Source organism: Sus scrofa, chromosome 18, assembly GCF_000003025.6.
Source record: "Sus scrofa isolate TJ Tabasco breed Duroc chromosome 18, Sscrofa11.1, whole genome shotgun sequence".
Classification (NCBI taxonomy): domain Eukaryota; kingdom Metazoa; phylum Chordata; class Mammalia; order Artiodactyla; family Suidae; genus Sus; species Sus scrofa.
This window is the reverse complement of record NC_010460.4, coordinates 31,445,084-31,463,438: the sequence shown is the minus strand read 5'-3', so window position 1 is coordinate 31,463,438 and position 18,355 is coordinate 31,445,084. Positions and strand designations below refer to the sequence as shown.

General features: G+C 35.2%; 1 protein-coding gene across 16 annotated transcripts in view; it reads left to right on the top strand.

Moving 5' to 3' along the window:
• The window catches only part of FOXP2 (forkhead box P2), a 555,422-nt gene that overhangs the window by 427,085 nt on the left and 109,982 nt on the right, over positions 1-18,355 (top strand). For 12 of the 16 annotated variants that reach the window (XM_021078421.1, XM_021078435.1, XM_021078433.1 and 9 more), the window contains one exon: positions 5,296-5,370. In XM_021078421.1, the coding sequence (XP_020934080.1) occupies positions 5,296-5,370 (75 nt within the window). 16 annotated transcript variants of the gene reach the window in all.

Below are 18,355 nucleotides of genomic sequence, written 5' to 3'. Positions count from 1 at the left end.
ATATCTAGAAATATTATTTATGCTTAAATAAAAAATTATAGTGGTTATTAAACCTGTCTCTGTGTCATTTATTTAATGCATTAATAAAGAAGCACTTTTATTAATATTTCACAAATGTGACTTTTTCCATATTTTGAAAATTGAGTTTCAGTATAACTGATTTCCTAACTTCTCATATTTTATTTTATGAAATTATTTTTTTTTCCCTGAGCAGACTATTCTTGACCTAGAGAGTGCCAAAGAGGTTCAAGATACAAATGACACTTACTTAGCTGTATCCTGGTTTCCAAGGCTGTTCTTCTCACTCTCCTCTGGGCTCTAGGGACAATTTTCATTCATTTTTCTATCCATATGGCTAATATAGTTTATAATACACAGTAGGTGCTGAAAAAGTATTGACTAATAGAATTAAAGAATGAAAGCTTACCTGTTACACAAATATCCTGAACACAGAAGACAACATTTCTCAAAGTATAATCATAGAAGTGCTGAATCAAAACCACCAGGCGCTTGTTAAAATGCATATTCACTCCAAGATATTTTGAATCTGAATCCCTGGAAATATAGCCTTGAATTTTCAATTATAGCAGTTTATCCAGCCATTCTTTTGCAGGTTAAAGTTTGAGAACTTGCTACAGTTGGATATGTGATGCACAGCAGCCTTAAAAAATAAATAAAAGCACAACCTTTTGTAAATAATTCCAGCTCCCTAGCTTTATGTTCCTTCTCCACAAAGTGATTCTTTAATGACTGCACATATTCCCTTCAATATCCTATAGGTTCTGTAGTTAGTGCCACAGAAGTGGGCTTGCTGCTTTTTCAGAATGAAGAATGAAGAGTCTTGGGGTGTGTGCTTTTATTCATTTGGTCTTCTGGGCTACATGGTCCCCCCACTTTTCATTGACTGACCCAAATAGTATACCACCTGCTTCAAACAATATACACCTCCACTGATCTTATGAAATATGCAAACAATATACACCTCCACTGATCTTATGAAATATGCACAGTATTTTTCAGCCGTCAGTCCTCTTTTCTTCACGCCCCTCTATCAGGGCAAGGCAGCTTTTAAACTTTTTCAGAGATGGGCTGGGGATGGATGAAGTCATTTGAAATTGCAAAGTCCCCATATATCATCTTGGTACAACTCTGGCCACACTGTCCCTGGGACATCTGATGTGAGGAGTGGTCTAAAAACAGCCAACCAAACTAATAAACAGAACAATTGGAGTGGAAAAAGGCCAGCCAACCATTTCATTTTATTCTCTATTCGTACTAGGTCAAGAGTGCCCATCCTTCAAGAACACTTTGAAAAAAAAAAGGTACACCTTTAAACTATAGACCACTCTTCTGTTCAGATATCATTTTATGCCGAATTTTATAAGAAACTAGTTTTAAACATGTTAAAGAAAATTTTGAGCACGTTTTCAGCCAGTCTCAAGGAAAATTATAATTTAAAACATTTTCATTTGTTAGGGAAGATTGATATATAAGACTTTCCTATTTTTTTATGAAAAATACACCTTTATCCACTTTGAGAAAATTATATTCTTTCTTAGAAGTCACTTCGCCTTGTCACTGAATGCAAACACCCTCATTATTAACTTCTTCCTTTGCCACACCAGGTTTCTAAAGAGAAAAAATATTTTTTATTCATATGGAAAAGGCTTTGATTTGTATCATGAAGTCTAATAGTAGACTGAAAGCTGTTTGAATGCAGATAGAATGTCTTGGGAATTTTTGCATCCTTTACAGTGTGTTTTATACATAACAGAACTTTAATAATGTTTTATTTGAAAAAAATGAATATTGTTCTGAAGCAATAGTGATAGCTAATAAATATTAAGTACCTAGCTAATAAACATTAAGTACTGGGGTACCAGCACTGTTCTAAGTACTTTACAAATGAATGTGCTTAATAACCCTGTCATACATTGTTACTCGTTACCCCTTTTCTAGAGAGAGAGGCCAGGAGAGCTAACTTGCTCAAGGTCACACTCCTAGTAAGTGTGATGTCAGAATCTGAACCCCGGCAGACTGTCTCCAGAGCTAGTATGCTTTTTTCCAACACGGAATGATTTACTCTTTATTGTTTTAGCAGAAAATGACAATGATCTGTATTTAACAGAAGAATAGATTCCTTCTGAAGTTAATGTTGAAAGCCTCTTCCAGGACATTGTTCTGGCCTTTTCACTGTTAAAAGGTTCTTGGTGCTTATTTGAAACAGATGCAAACACTTAAAACATCCATTCACATTGCATTTCCCTATGATTTGCTGGAATATGTCAGGTTGCCTCCAGGAGACCCATTTCTAAATGACTGTCTGATTTCATTCGCCTTGCGACTCCTTTACAACTTCATGGATCTGTTCAAGCGTGCTTGGTCAGAGGTTGATTAGTGGCTCTTGCCAACATTCTGTCTCTTTCTGTTGCAGAAAGCTCTAGGACAGCCAGGAGAAGAAGCTGGGTGGCTTTTTCAAAGCAGTTTCTTCAACCAAGCCATTTGGCGAGACATGATGACGGGCTAATGGCAGTGCAGTTTATTCTCACATACTTTTAAGTCCGGGAATTATTCTTTGGGAGTTACTTAAAAGCCTTTGCCTTTCAGTTGGTTTGCTTTTTTCCTAAGGTATTGTTTTTCAGTAAACATAAGATTAGGCTTTCTCTTTTCACAAATGTTGCTTTTTAACTCTTTATTTTTATTGCTTGTTCAACTCTCCTGATTGTTTAAACCGTATATATCTTATAATTTTGCATGCCAAGTTTCAGGGTAGAAATGTCACTGGGAGTTCTCATGTGGGGCAGTCCTATCTCTCTTGTCCCTAAGGATAGATGAATGACAGTTTCATTGTAAGGCGCTTTGTTTTTATCTACAGTTACGAGAGTGATTTGGCGTCGTTAGCCAATGAGCGCTTTTGGCTAAACAAAGTTTCTGGGTTAACAAAAATACATCATGGATTCAGAAGGTCCCTTAGAATCTGGTTTTATGTCAACGTTATCTCAGTGATTATCAGTTAAAAGAGTATCTGGGAAATGTTTGAGAAGCAAAGAAGATATGTTTGGATTATACTTAGATTTACTGAAATTCTGTTCCTGAGTCATTTGAGCTAAGAATGGAGAACATTCTCTCTTACAGTGAAGCTTCAGCCTCCTTCCAAACCAAAGTTGTAATCTGTAGAAGAAATGCAGTGAAAATCTCCTTCTTATAATGAAATTCTTCTGATAATTTGGCACATGTATCCTTTCAGCAGTACCTACACTATTTTATTTGATAGCATCTTTTGTGTATTTTTATCATTGTACTCGTACCTGGTCTGGAGATGTCCTGTTTGTGTATTCCTCAAATGCTGAGATATACTCTCTGAATCTTCCCTTCACACCATGTGATTGGGATGGCAAATATTCAGCACCCTCCACTGTTTTGTTTACATTGGAGATACATTATAATATTTGATGTGGGTGCTCTTGAAAGAACTTAAGGTGAAGTTGCTTATTTATGGAGTTCCATTTTCAGTACTAAATATACATAGTGTCATGGCACCTTTGGCATTCTTTGATGTGCACTGATTTGGGGTTTTACGTAGAGGATTGGCGATCCAAGGATTTTTTGCTAGTCTGGTTCATTGCTGTGGTACAGAGTAACATTTCACTTTTTTTTTTTAGGATGCTTATGACCTTGTTAAATAGCAGTCCAAAAATCATGTGGCTTGTTTTGATTTTAACCAAAGTTACAGCTGCCTAGCTGTAAAGCAGTCAGTTTCTCTTATTATGACTAGTTCTTCAACTTGTACTGTTTTAAATTGCCTGCAATTAGCATATTTCAACCTTATTTTTAGGTTTAAATTGCAGTGTGAGAGTGTACTCTCCTCTTAGCTAATTAGTGCTATCAAGGAACAGTAGGTTACCTCATTAGTACCATGTGCATTTAATTAAAGAAGAGAAAATTGGAGTTAACCTCATAGTTAATATTTTCACAGAGTGCTACAATGCCAACACCTCCAATTGGAGTCACACCCCTGTGTATCTAATTATGCACTGGTGCCAAATAAGGTTAGCAAGGGTACTACAAGGCTGTTGACAAAATAATTTAGATGAAAACGTGTTTGTTGGATTCTGACAGTAAAATATAACTTGAACATTTTTTCCTAGTCCTCATCTGCCAGCGTCAGGCAACATACTTCTTAGGAAACAGAAGGAAAAGAATATTTTGGAAGCCATTTTTTTTCTGTTTGAATTAATGTTGCTCTTATCTTGAAGAAAATGGCATATAGTCATGTAAAGCATATACAACCTGTTTCTTAAACAGAGCCCCTGAACTTCAGATATGTATTTTAAAAGAATTATTTATAAGATGTAATATTTACATGCATCAAACCACTACAAATACTCCCTGACACCCCTACCACATCCCTCCTTGCTTTTCTTCTTTTCTGATATACTTGTAATTTCCCTTGTGTATCTTATGAATGGGGATCATCCTTTCATATCATACATGAAGTCTAAGGATGTGTTGTCACATGGTCTATTCAAATGCAGTGTAATCCTTTTGCCCTTCAGACAAAATCTTTTGAAATGTCTAATGCTACTTAGGTAAAAAATGACATTCCATGTCATTTATCAATAAATAATCACTTTGCTTCTACAGATAAAAATGCAAACTGAGTGTATTTGAGTGTATAGAGTAGTTTTCAGTACAAATGACACAGTTCAACAGGTTTTAACAGTGATTATGGAGTTTGGCCCTATAGCCTTAAATATATGTTTTATGGCAATATTTGTATTCAGTAATGCAGAGCCAACGTGATCTATTTAAAGGGATTCTTGTGATTGTTCTCACATCTCAGGACAAGACAAGGATCTGTGTTCATTTGTGTTGGTTATAGTTGACTACAAGTCAACAACTATTTCAAAAAGAAAGTTTTAGGGACAAATACCATCTCATACTCGAAAATCACAGCACCACTTAAATCTATAGGAGTATTTATTAACATTGGGCCATGATTTTAGCTTAGAAATGAGAAGTGAGGTTCCTAAATTTGGATCATGGTAGATAATAACTTTTTGGTGAATGGTTAATTCATATGTTCAGATATTCAAATTAGTATCTGCCAAATTACCCCTATTTTTAAAATTTATGCTGTGAGACAAGGATGGAATAGTTTTGTCAATGTTGAGCTACCAAGATCATAATCCAAAAAATATTTTCTTTAATGATAATGTACATTTTTAGCATAAGCCTTAAAATTGAAAAAAAAAAAAAAAAAAGCCAACTCCTGATTCTCTTTGTTTAATCTAGGAATTGCTTCCAGAAACAAAATTATGTGTCTGTGGCCACTCTTCTGGTGATGGGCATCCTCACAACACATTTGCAGTAAGTTACACTTAGCCATTCAGCTGCTAAGCACAAGGCCATAGACCCAACCCCACTCAATAGATTGTCTGTGGTTTTTCATTAGCCACTGCCTTCCATTGAGCAAATAACCAAGAGACGACTGATGTAAAGGCACAGATGTAATTAGTTTGTTTTCTGTTACTTCTTTATTTATGATTTTTTATTTTTCCATTAGAGTCGATTTACAGTGTTCTATCAATTTCTACTGTACAGCAAAGTGACCGAGTCATGCATATATGTATCTGTTACTTCTTATATTCTCACTTCGGTTATGTTTCATGAGGTATACAGTTCCCAATTTCTATGAATTGATGGCAGTAAATTATACAAATACAGGGAGTTCCTGTTGTGGCTAAGTGGTAGTGAACCTGACTAGTATCCATGAGGAGGCAGGTTCAATCCCTGGCCTCGCTTAGTGGGTTAAGGATCCGGCATTACCGTGAGGTCACAGAGGCAGCTTGGATCCTGCCTTGGTTAATAAATATATAAGGGCATATGGCTCTTTTGCTACTGTAGTAAAAGTAGTGGGCCACTACTTTTCTCAAACAGATTTAAAATAATTTGATGAGATGGTATGGATATGTGTAAAATAAATGGATAGAGATTATAGATAGATGTAATTCCTATTTTTTCAGGAAAAGTTGCTGTTCCCAGTTCTGCAAGTTATGGTATAAATATGCCAAGGCCTCTTTTTACATATTCTGCCACTAGAGTGTAATTTGCCTTTTTAGACAATAATATTCAATGAAAATTGCTTTCTTGACCCAATTCGCACACCAGTTAGCCTTGGAAATGAATAGCAGTCCTGAAGTGGCCATTCAAGAATTTTTAAATAGAGCAACTTCATGTTTCTATTTGTATGGATGCTTCCTGTATTCTTAAGGAATCTCTAAGTATGTAAGTCACATACTTTCATATCTAGAATTTTTACTTTTTTCCTTAAAATTGATGTAACTTTCTATTTTCTACCATTTAAAATATTCCTAAAATGGCTCACCCAAAATTTATTTTTTTACTACCATATACCAAAATATTTCCAAATCCATGATTGATAGGACACAACATAATTACTCTTATAAATAGATTGTTAGTAACTTCCTTTTTTTGTCTTTTGTCTTTTTAGGGCCTCACCAGCAGCATATGGAGGTTTCTACACCAGGGGTCCAATCAGAACTCAAGCCTCTGGCCTACGCCACAGCCACAGCAACGTGGGATTCAAGCCGCATCTGCGACCTACACCATAGCTCACGGCTACATCGGATCCTCAACCCACTGAGCAAGGCCAGGGATTGAACCCGCAACCTCATGGTTCCTAGTCGGATTCGTTAACCACTGAGCCACATCAGGAACTCCAACAAATTGTCAGTAACTTCTTAAATTAAGAAGAAATATCTAATTTCATGCCTCGGTTTTTAAAAAAGAAAGATTGTTCTAAATAAAGAGTGTCAAATTAATATTGAATGCTGTTCTTTGTGGAAAATATAGAAACAGTAAACATTTCTTTAAATGTTAGATGCAAAAAAATAATAGAAGGGAAAACAGAAATAACATGTACTATTTTATAGAAATAGTGATTGCAGAGGATTGGTAATGAATTTTGTACATAAAGTTAGATTTCATAATAATCTGAAATTATCTAGTTTGGGGTTTCATTCATTTTAATTCTAAAGTGTTTGCCCCTCCTGAGCTTTCTTTGCATTAAAAACATTCTAAAAAATAGGAAAAACTTAAAAGTAGTGTTAAGTTTTGCTGAAATTATGTAAATCTCTGTGTAAAACTAAAACCACCTTAATTTCTAAGTTTTCTTTGTATGTTTTAAAGGAAGATAAATTTAAGTTAAACTTCAAAAATAACAATATTTTAACTTAAATGAAGAAGATTCATCCAAAAGTATACTTTTACGATAGTGAATTAAAAATGGAATGGGCAATATTGCTAAATGGAAACACTTTTTCCTAAAATAATCTCAATGGAAAAATTGTTTTTGTTAGACTGAAGATATAGCTTAACTAATAGTAGTATTTGTTCTTTATCTGCATCTATTTCTACCATTAAAAAAAAAAAAATCACTCTAGGGAGTTCCCTGGTGGCCTAGTGGTGAGGATTTGGTGCTCTTACCACTGTGGCCCAGGTTCAGTCCCTGGTCTGGGAACCGAGATTCCACATCAAGCCGCTGCATGCCATGGCCAAAATAAAAAAAATTTTTGAAACACTCTATTCTAGTGATGGAAAATAAAGCTATAGCATCAGATATTTATATTTTCACTGAAATATTTTCAAAATGAAAACAAACCATAGAGAAATGAAATGAATGGCTCTCAGGTGTCATGATATTCTTCAATGGCAAGCTTGAATTTATAGCCTAAATTTGTGATCACTAACGTATTGGTCAAATCCAGAGGTTTGCCAAATTGTTTACAGATGCCTCGAATGCTGTGTTGAACAGGAGTCTGAGGTTATTCCATGTATCTAAGACTGCAGGTAGTCTTCAAGACAGAAAGAACACTGGGATAGGCCAATGAGGACCTGCTGTAGAGCATGATAATTTATATGTGATAATTTATATGGGAAAAGAATCTGAAAGAGAATGGATATGTCTATATGTATAACTGAATCACTTTGTTGTACAGCAGAAATTACCACAACCTTGTAAGTCAGCTAAACTTCAGTAAATCCAAATATTTCTTAAAAAAGAAAAAGAAAAGAAAGAGAAAGAAAAGAGAGAGAAAGAAAGAAAAGAAAGAAAGAAAAAAGAAAACCCTGGGATGAATTAGTGAGATCTGCTGTGGGTGGTGGGGAGAGAGGACATGGCAGTGCATGGACCCGTGTTTGCTGTGCCTCCAAATCACCAAATTTAATACTTCAAATTAATCATTGAGTGACTTTGCAAGTGAGGCTTCTTGACATCACAACACACGGGAAACATTAAATACTAAGTAGATGCTTGTTTCCTGTATTGATTACATTAGATATAAACTTTCTGCAAGCTGAAATGGCTGATAATGTGATTTGAAACCAAGACGCAAATTAAAGCAAATACTATCTATTATTCATAATTGATTATTTCTATGTGTTGGGCATGGCTCTCTCTCTTAGTATTTGTTAAAATACCACTAGTATACTGGAGTAGTACTTGACTAAATATGGAATACCCTGAGACCACTGGTGGGCTGAAAAGAAGAAAGGATAGATGGGGTTATCTCAAGCCGGCTGCACTCCTTTATAATCTATATAACTCACATTTATAATAAACTGTGAGTTGTTGTAATAGTTCTCTAAATTCCTAAGAGACCCTACATAATGCCCTATCAATGGGTTAACTTAATATCACACATATAACTTCCATGATTGATCAACTTTCACAAATAAAAAGCCAGAATTTTCAGGCATGTATTCTAGAGTGGCAGATTAAATTCATTTTTACTCCCTCTCTTTTCACTTAAAAAAATAAAATCCTGTAGGTTTATTAACAAGCCTGAAGTAATGTACCATAAATCTCAAGGGAGGAAGACCACTTACAATTACCAAATGTAGGTTAAAGCCCAAATTATCTTTTTTGTTTGTTTGTTTTTTGTTTTTTTTTTTAGGTACACACCCACAGCATATGGAAGTTTCCAGGCTAGGGGTTGAATCGGAGCTGTAGCTGCTGGCCGACAGCACAGCCACAGCAACACCAGATCTGAGCCGCATCTGCCACCTACACCACGGCTCATGGCAACACTGGATCCTTAACCCACTGAGCAAGGCCAGGGATCGAACCCATGTCCTCATGGATGTTAGTTGGGTGTGTCATCACTAAGCCACAGTGGGAAACCCAAAGCCCAAATTATCTTAAAGAAATAAGTAATATTACATATTTGTTATTAGATAGATGCCAAAAGCTCTTGTTAATATCATCCTCTTTTAGTTATTTATTGTTATCAAGTTACTAACCAAAGATGCAATGAAAATATACTTCAGAGGGATATTTTCTGGTGTTTTGGTTTGAAAGTAGCCAGATGCTAGCCATTATTACCACATTGTTAAGTAGTAGTGCCATTTCTGTGTACCCACTAATTGGTTATATTTACTGTGCCTCCACTAGTTCATTGCAATCCTGGGCAGTAGTAATTGTACTCATGTCATCTCTACCTAAAAATTATGATCTTAAATTCTAGCTACCTTTTTTCTTTTTTTTAAGAAATGCTTGGGCACCACAGGTTGTACATTTAATATTCTAAAAAATAAAAATTTAATATTCTTATAAGTTTGAATTTTATAGGAAAAAAAGCATTTTATTTATGGCTTTAAAAGACAAGAATATGACAGTAAGTGAGCTTCCTTGTGAGAGATCACTTTTCAATCCTTGCTTTTCATACTCACTGTTTTCAAATTGTATATATTTAACTGTAATCTAGAGAAGTCTTCACTTATTTTGCTTTCCTTTCAAACTTTAGTAATGGGATCAATTCCTTCCTTTTTTTCCCCGGGTATTTCAAACAGCTTTACCAATGGCTAATTCTGTTGTGATCCTAAATTTCACAATCTTTGGCTTCCCTGATACACTCTAGTTACCCAAGTTCACTCCTCAGTAACTAGTCATTCTTGACACCTTATCCGCTTGAATGGCCTTATTAGCACCTACCTGCAGATGATATTATTGATGTCTTGCCTGCAGTTTTTTTACACCTAGTGAATACTATTTTACATAGGCCTCTGCCTGTTAGCTCTAAGTGCTAAGGCAATTACAAAGAATGCTCAGACTCGTTGTCCTTTGGGTCTTAATTTCAAAACTTTTACCATTGGGTCAAATGCATATTTTGGTGAACAAAATTGTGGGATCTATAAATTAAGAAATAAGACTTGGGTGGTCTTGGACTAGCTGCTTTACATCACATTCAAGTTAAATTGCATTGACCACATTGGATCATTCCCCCTACGGATCTTGATTCTGTTATGATTGTCTCCAGAATGTTTTATTTTGATGGGAATTGTGGATTGGAGGAAATAAGAAAAAGGTGATAGTGGTGATTTTAAGAATCGCTTATTTTCTGTTACAAAGTCATCTCTCTTTTTAGGCTTCACATAAATTCTACCCATTACCAACTAATTTGTCAACCAGCTTTCTCAGTTGAACAGTGGACAAATTGCTTGATCTTTTTTAGCTTTATACTCTCCATCTGTAAAATTAAGGCAATAATAGTATCTACGTCATAAGGTGGTGATGGGATTACATTTGATAACCCCCAAAAGTACTTAGCATGATGACTAGCATGTAGGTGTGCAGTAGATGTTTGAATCAGTATCTGTTGTAACATCAGTAAACTCTAGCTTGTACCAAAAAGGCAGTTCTGTTTGACAGAATTTAAGTATATATTTGCTATTGACATGAAGTAAGAAGCTTATGTCATGACCAAGACAGATGGAAATGTTCCTTATTGAGAGGGAAGTTTTTATATTCATTAAGTTGAACACTAACTTTTATACTCACAAAAATCAGTTATCCAGATGCTTTCTGATTTCTTAAGCTAAGTGAAAGGAGAGAACCCTGCCTCACCTGACTTAAGTGACATCCTCTAGCAGTCAAAGAAAATCACAGCTAAAGGATGTTAAAAAAGTGATTCTGCCCTCGATTGTCTGTATCCAGCCAGAACACATGAAGATGAAAATTAGGAAATACAGGGACAGTGCCAGGTTACCTCCAATTATTTCTTCTCCATATTCTAAATGCATTGGCAGAAATTAATAAAGAATTAAAGAAAAATTACTACTTATTAGAAGTATTGATAATTTTAACTAAAAAGCTGGGGGCAATTAACCAGGGATAATGTTGTGATAAATTTTGGGGAGAGTTCTTCCTTATAAAACCTCTACTGCAAGATTTAACTCTTTGCTATTTGGTGTTAAGTTGTGTTGGTACAAATTTGATTTTTTTATGAAGCAGTACAAATCAGATTTGTTAATTCACCATATTCATTTGGAGTTTTTTGTATTCGCTATTATGAAAGCATTGCTAATATATTAAGTCCTTGGTATGAAATTAAATCTTAAGATAATCAAATATTTCAAACGCTTATATTATAGCTGATTTGCCATAAAGCTATAATGTAGTAGCCATGTATAGGACTACTATTACAAACCTTCCAGACTCTCCGCTGGAAATAGAATAAAGGTTTCTTTTTTTAAAGCCTTGGCTGATATTTGTATGCAACTCCTTCATTAATCTTTTTCTCTCCCAGTGTAATTCAAGATATTAATAATTATCTGTACACACCTCACTCAGCTGGGATGTAGCTCCCTGAGCTCAGTTCATTCTAGATACCTCTCCTGAGTGATTGCCTCTCACCTTCTATTTTATTGCAATATTTGAGACTGCTATGAATTCTCTTGATGTTGGTTCCAAGAAGGACCAGTAGCAGAGCTTTTTCAATGGAGATTCCTCTTTGAAATTTATAATGAATAATTTACTCCCCTTGATGATTCACCAAAGCATTAGTATGGCAGAAATCAGGGGTTGATGAAAGGATTATTTATTTAGTTATCTGGTTTTGTTGTTGTTAATATATTTTTCATCAAATAAATTGATACACACACTAGAATATGTATGTGGCAATAATATGAATTTATGGTGCCCATTCAAACAGACTATTTTTTCTTTCACATTTAAAGTTATTTGTAATGAGCTATTAGTGATAGTCTCTGCAAATATGAAATATAATCTGTATTAACATCTAACAGTTAACTCTGTAGTGCCTGCATATATCTAAACATAGCGGATAGAATGTGTATTCCATATTTATTACTTGTGTTTCTGTTCCTTGTATATTTCCACATCACTTACTGTAGCATGGTAATAAGTGACAGGCACAAAAACCAAGTCATCCTAGTGTATAAATGCTCACATCTCAAGAGAACGTGTACACACTCACAAGCACACACACATACTCATGCATATCTAAAAGATCAATTATGTAAAAGAATGTGCATGTGTTTTTATTGAGTTCTATCTGCAATTCATTTTCCTTTCTCTTCTTTTTTGAAGTTAAATTTTTTCATGTTTAATTTCCATTAGGCAGATGAGTTATTTGTTGTGCACAGGATTGACAAAAAAATAGAATCAAATTCTTATTAGTGGCAACTTTCATGCAGCAATATATTTATTTAAAATATTTCTAAATAACCAGATTTTTTTATATAATTTCAGTACGTAAGATATTATGCTAAGCAGTACGTGGTTCCTATTGACATTAAAACTTAAGCCTGAAACTGCATGCTGTACTTTAAATCTTTATCCAGTGGAGTTCAGAAAGCTTACTCTTACCAGAGCTTGGCTATACCACAATCATATAATGCAGATGAAATTCACTTGTTTACTTCCAATTAATCATATTCATTATCCTAATGATAATATGCAAATAGATTCAGCCATCAGTAAGACAGTCTTATATCAAGTTAAGGTTTTCAAGATGGAACTTCTGTCACATTTAACCTTAAGGAGCTGCATGACTCTTATAGCCATATTCCCAAGCTCTTTTCCCTGAAGTCATCATTACCTTCCAACAGACCCTCTTCCTGTGCCCTCTTAAGAGAGATAGTGTGAGATATATTGGAATACTGGCAGAGTAATCTACCATTCAAATCCAGAGTACCAGTTACAACATCACATTCCAGAATAGAAATATAATACCTTAATTTTAATTGAGAATTTGAGATGTAAAATATTTCGTCTGGCTTAAGACATAGAGTATAGAAAGAAAGAGAACTAAAGAGATCTTTCTCTTAAGTAAAATTATCTAAAGATATATTACAGTGAAGGCAGAAATCAAGTAAATATCTCAGTGATAAATTCTCATTAACTTAAGCATAATTCATAAATTTACATGTGGTTGTGTGGTTTTAGAGAGAAAGAGAATGTTGGCAAAGTGATGTCATAAAATTTTGATAAATAAGCTTAAAAGTTTAAGAATTTAATATTATAGGGAGTTCCTGTCGTGGCTCAGTGGTTGGCGAATCCGACTAGGACCCATGAGGTTGTGGGTTCGATCCCTAGCCTCGCTCAGTGGGTTAAGGATCTGGCATTGCTATGAGCTGTGGTGTAGGTTGCAGATGCGGCTCGAATCCCTCACTGCTGTAGGTGTGGTATAGGCCGGTGGCTACGGCTCCGATTCGACCCCTAGCCTGGGAACCTCCATATGCCATGAGAGTGGCTGGAGAAATGGCAAAAAGACAAAAAAAAAAAAAAGAATTTAATATTATACATGCAAAGCTAAAGAATATTTTCTTAATGCACTGGTAATCAAGACAGAATTAAAATAAATAAAATAATGTGAATGATATGGGTACTATTGTTTTACCCCTATTTCTCCCTAAATCCCTATTGCCTATTAGTTGCATATCTCATATACTCTCTTATATTTAGGGTGAAAGATATACTTTTTAGCATATTAAGCGTGGAAAACATACTTTCTCTGCATGTTTACCCTTGTTTTTCTATATATGACCTATATAGTAACGCTGCTTTATTGGAAGGTTGTGCCCTGTGGCTGCATTGCCAAAATAAAGAGGAGAGCATGTCTAACCAACATGAATTTCCATCATATAATGAGTGGTGGAATATGTTACCTTAAATGAGCTTTAAGTTTAATTTAACTCCTTTATTTTACAGTTGAGAAAACTTAAGAGTCTAAGTGACTTTCTTATATCTCTCCATTGCTCATTGAATTCAGGAGAGAGCTATTGATGATCTGATGGTTCTTTGGTCTTAAGCCATGGTTCACATGTATTAGTTCTGACAAGGTGTGTTATTTTAATTGTAACTCTATAGATCTGTCACGTAAAGAAATCACTCAGTTTTTTTCCAACTGTTGATAATCACATTTACCAATGATAAGGTCTCAAAAACCAGGTAGATTTTGTGGTCACTTTTGAAATTACAATGCGTATTACCTGACCACTTGAGGTTTATTGAGGACACTTCTAAGGTCTTGATCAGATCTAAGAGACAGTTTTATTTATAGGTTAATGTTTTAGAAAAGAAAAATTCAAGGATCTTTAATGATTCCTCCAGAAATATTTTAAAGTAAATCATAAAATCTCAGACTGTTGATTTATTGCTTACATTCTTTTATTAGGACTTTAACTAGAAAAAAAAGACTTTTTAAATTTAATTTTTATTAGAATACAGTTGATTTACAGTGTTCTGCCAACTTCTGCTATACAGCATAGTGACTGTATATATACTTTTCCTACTACAGCATAATATATATGTGTGTGTGCATGTATATATATATTCGTTTCCTCATATTATCTTCCATTGTGGTCTATCCCAAGAGACTGGATATAGTTCCCTGTGCTGTACAGTAGGACCTCATTACTTATTCATTCTAAATATAATAGTTTACATCTACCAACCTCAAACTCTTATTTCTTAAAGGTATAGAGGGCATTGCTAATGTAGTTCCTAATATTTAAAGGAAAAAGCTTAATAGTTACAGAGCCTTAATCCTTTACTATACTTGTCCTTTTGCTTAGACTACACATCCAAGCAAGATCAGTTCCTCAACAGAGAGGAACAAAGAAAGTTTCCCTGGAGTTCCCATCGTGGTGCAGTGGTTAACGAATCCGACTAGGAACCATGAGGTTGCGGGTTCGATCCCTGCCCTTGCTCACTGGGTTAACGATCCGGCGTTGCCGTGAGCTGTGGTGTAGGTTGCAGACACGGCTCGGATCCCGCGTTGCTGTGGCTCTGGCGTAGGCCAGTGGCTACAGCTCCGATTCGACCCCTAGCCTGGGAACCTCCACATGCCGCGGGAACGGCCCAAAGAAAATAGCAAAAAGACAAAAAAAAAAAAGAAAAAGAAAGTTTCCCTGACTTTTTAGGTTGTCTCTTTACTATCCATCAGACAAATGTTGTGTCTTAACAATTGAAAGTGATTAACAGGTCATCCTGACTTTAAAGTACAAACAAAAAGGGATGAGACAATACTTTTAAGTTGGATATTGAAAGAGCAAACATTTAGATAGGTAATGCTCAGAACTGATGTTTGAACCGACCAGATAAATGCTGTGACTAACGTACAACTTTGATTCTGAAAAATATATTTATAGCACTTGAAAATTAACTACTTAAAGTCATAGAAATGAGTACAGAGATTATAATTCAGTTAAGAAATTATGCTTCTAGAAAAGTCCTAGGGGGAGTTCCCTGGTGGCTTAGCAGTCAAAGATCCAGCATTGTCACTGCTGCAGCCCAGGTTCAATCCCTGGCCCAGGAATTTCTTCATGCCACATGCCAAAGTTCAGCCCCCCCCCCAAAAAAAAAGTCCTACAAAATATATGGAACAATCAACTCTAACAATGTTAATTAGCATATAAACCATTTTTATTGATACCATCATAGTGTAAATAATTGCTCCTATTTCTCCTTTCTCATAACTTTTTCTGAGATGAAGTTTTGAGTATACAGTTTTTAATGACTGCCTAGTGTCTGATGGGTAAAGTTTTATGAACCTAAGTCTTGCAATTATGTTCCACCCCACAGATATGGACTCTTTTTCTTTCCCAACTTTATTTTCTATTATTTTACAAATAAAAATGTTGAGTTCTGACTGATATGTCTACTTGTTGTTCCCAAGTATACCATATCCCATTTTTTTCTGTTCCTTTTCTTGTGTTATTATCACTCTGTAATCTCCTTCCTTTTCTTATCTGCTTACCGGATTCTACTGATTATACAAGGTCCAGCTCATTTACTGCCCTGCATGAATGCTTTGTGACCAGTGTAGTCCACATTGATTTATTACTCTTTTGATCTTATATGTCTATACTAAGCCAGGCCATATTTTTGGAATTATGTTTACACAGGTCCCTGATAATCAGTTTCTTTTTTTATATGTATAATGATTTTTATTTTTCCATTATAGTTGTTTTACAGTATTCTGTCACTTTTCTACTGTACAACACATACTCACCAAGCATATCCCGTGTATAACTTACAGTGCTACAGAAATTCTCAGTAATGATAACCCATTGAAAAATATTGAAAAGCATAAACTAAGAAGATGGAAAATCTACAGTTTAGGACTGAAAAAAATTTCAGAAAATCAGACTGTAAGAAAAGATTTAATCATTGGTGTGGAGGAATTAGGGAGAGATATATGGAAGACATTTTTCTGAGATGAAGTTTTGAGAAAAAAAAAAAAAAACAACAGAAGCGTAAAGCGCATTCCAGGCATTGGGAACAGCATAAGCTAAGCTACAAAAGAAAGAAAAAAGTGTGTGTGGGGGGGAGTTGGTGCGTAGTCTTTAAATATATGGACCACAACTAAAATATAAAGTTTTAAATGGCTTAAAAAAAAACCTTAATTATTCTGTAGGATTTTGAGCAATGATGTGGATGTAAGATAACTAGGCTATCTTATTTAAATATAACCTTGGGAGCCATAGGAAGAAGTGACTGGAAATAGAAAAGTATTAGTCTAGTGTCTAGGTGAGAAAATGCTGTCCAGAAAAATTAACATGGTAATCTTAACCAGGGGAAGGACAGGATAAGGAGATAAGAAGAAAAATTTAAGGGAGAATACAAATCTCCAATTTAAAAGTTATGTTGACCATTAGCGAAACCGGAAAAATTGAGATCCCTGGAAATGTGTGCCTGGATATTTGTATTTGTTTGATTGGGAACCTGGTGATATCTAGAACACAGGAAGAATAGCAGGTTTGGTGGTAGGCAATAGGGAGTTGGAGGTGATAAAATTGTTGTTTGAGAGGTATTCTGCATTGCTGGTGGGATATCCACATTCAGCAGACAGCGATGACTTGGAGATGGTGCATCTTTGGAAACCACACCATCCGAAGGAGATAAGAGTCCATTATGTCGAAGTGATTGTAAGGAGGAAGACAACCACAGAGAATTTGCAAAATGAGACATTGGGTAAAGGGAGGAAAGAATAACCAGTAAAGAACATAAATAAATCTATATGGCAGTAGAGAATCAGGAACCTGCAATCAAAGGAGAATAGAAAAGATTTTTTTAAAAGCCGATTAAGGGTGATTTCAAGACTGTGAGGTGAGACATGAAAAAAGTCATTAGACTTGGCAAGAATGTTTTCAAAGAGTATAGTCCATGACAGTCACTTGAGAGGCAACTGAAACAGCGTATCTAAATTAGGAGCGTACGGGTCCTTTGAGGGAAATGCTGATTAATAGGGAGATGATAGGACTGGAGCCAGAGGGAGCAGAATTGAGGGAACATCTTGGGGAGAGGGCCAGTGGAAATGAAAAGACTGAAAAAGCAAAAGCAAGAAGGAAAGAATAGAGTTGAAACAAGGTCTGGGAGATGATTGTGGGAGAGTGCTGGCATCAGGGGTGCAGATGGGGGGAATTCGTCTTTAAAGGGAATAGAAACCCACTGTCATCTGAAATGGACAGAAATTTGGAGATGAGTAAACTCATAGCTAGGTCATTACCCCTATTGTATTATTTCTTAACTCTTGTGACTACCATTGTGTCTCTCTTCTCCAGTGTTACAACATCTAAGTCTGAATTTGTATCATCACCTTTTAGGGATTCCTGCTGCTCTGACAAAACTGTATGACAAAAAGGAAGGGTATATTCAAGGTTGTCAAGACTTTCCAGTCATGACAGCATGACTCTCACCATATTTGTTATATTATATGGTATTTTTAGCCAAAAGAATAACTATTTATCAGAGTTAAAACTTAGCAACTATTTTCTCCTAAGAGACGCTAATAACCTAGTCACAATGTGAATGTTCGTTCCTTCTCCAAAATCTAAGGTGGATTAATAGCAATCTGAAGAACATTAATTATTTTATGAAACATTTAGATACATTAAGATTTCGAACTTTTAAAGTAATTGGTTAATTCTTAGTAATTAATAAAATATAGCTCTTCACTTTTCAGGAAAACCTTTTAGTAAAAACAGAATATATAACCAGAGTGAAATATATGCAGAAATATTGTGA